A 1,518-nucleotide genomic window follows, 5' to 3' on the forward strand; every position below is an offset into this window, starting at 1 on the left:
CCATTTAATACCGTGAACGGTTTTATCCGTACCGTCTCGGTATACCCAGGCTGACAGCACGTTTCCACTGTGCGCCCCAGTGGCACAATCGGTTAGCGCGCCGTACTTATAGACAGTACCTTCCCCGTGCTGGTCACGGGTTGAGGAATGCGGAGGTTGTGAGTTCGAGCCTCACCTGGGGCAGCCATTTTTTGTCTTGAAAATACAAACTACATTCGCTACGGAGACCTGACTATGCCTGAGAAGTAAAAAAGAAAGGCCAGCGTGGCGAAGAAAAAGGCAGCTTGTCGAGACCGAAGTTGACATTTAAAACTCGTCTGTTGGTTTGTTGGTTTGTTCCCTTTGAAAAAATCGATGAGACCTGGGAAACAGATGTTTGTAGGAGGTCGCATTTTACAGTGGGGATATAGCTCAGTGGTAGAGCATTCGACTGCAGATCGAGAGGTCCCTGGTTCAATCCCGGGTGTCCCCTGGTTCCATTTTTTTCTTTTCTTCTCTTTTAGGATTAACGGCTTACTGTCTTCCATGGTGCCGCTTTCGCTGCTAATCCGTGCTGCAACCCGTCACAAGATGAAAGTGTTAATCCCATGCGTGTGTATAAAATGAAGCCTTTCACTAAAACAACACCACAATCCTGTACCCGACGATAGCTCAGTTGGTAGAGCGGAGGACTGTAGTTGGTAAGACTTGTAGTAATCCTTAGGTCGATGGTTCAAATCCGTCTGGAGTTCCGGCTTGCTGTTTATAGGAGAGATACGTGTTTCATTTCGATCACTATAAATCCAATGTAATCCTGGAGTTTAACCTGCAATTTCTACCTTATGATTGATTATTACAACAAAGAAAACATTGATTGACATTTTGTTGAGAAGTATTTTTGTTTATAGAGGTTTTTCCTTGTTATTTGGGCCTTTTGGCCCGGCTGTTTAAACAGTCTATAAACTATATTAACAATATGGCGTCTAAACCTGATGTGACGCTACTTGTTAAACGCAATACCGTAAAGGTTCAAATAAATGATCATCAAAAGTATAAAGCTATTGAAGTCATTAGATTTATTGAAGATCAGCTGGGTGAAGATTCCGTTTTGGCTTGTGTTCCTGGACGTGATTTCTTTGATGTTACTCTCATAAATCACGATGTAGCTAAGAATTTAGCAAATGATGGTTTATTGGCTGATGGAGCGGGTTTTCATTGCAAATTTATTGAATCTCGCATCAAAGTGGTTTCATTTATGAATATCCCTGTTTACATTAATGATAAGGATATTTTATCAAAATTAAAATTTTGGGGTGTTATTCCTGTTGGTGAAATTAATCGAAAATGTTTTGATTTCCAAGGAAAGCGCAAATATGATGGTACCCGCTTCTTGAAAGTGGAATTTCCGAAAGAAGTAGCCAGTCTGCCATATGCAACTACTTTTGATGGTGTGTCCTATGCTGTTCGGCATAATGACCAGGAAAAGGTATGTTTTGTTTGCCTTCAATCTGGTCATATGATGTCTGATTGCCAAGAGTT

General features: G+C 41.3%; 1 protein-coding gene across 1 annotated transcript; it reads left to right on the forward strand.

Moving 5' to 3' along the window:
- Positions 1 to 955: 955 nt before the first annotated feature.
- LOTGIDRAFT_176961 (hypothetical protein) lies at positions 956 to 1,465 on the forward strand (the record flags this gene model as incomplete). Its single annotated transcript, XM_009067826.1, has 1 exon — positions 956 to 1,465. A coding segment is annotated over one exon (510 nt), but the record flags the coding sequence as incomplete, so codon positions are not given.
- Between the last annotated feature and the right edge of the window lie 53 nt (positions 1,466 to 1,518).

Source organism: Lottia gigantea, assembly GCF_000327385.1.
Source record: "Lottia gigantea unplaced genomic scaffold LOTGIsca_8683, whole genome shotgun sequence".
NCBI lineage: Eukaryota > Metazoa > Mollusca > Gastropoda > Lottiidae > Lottia > Lottia gigantea.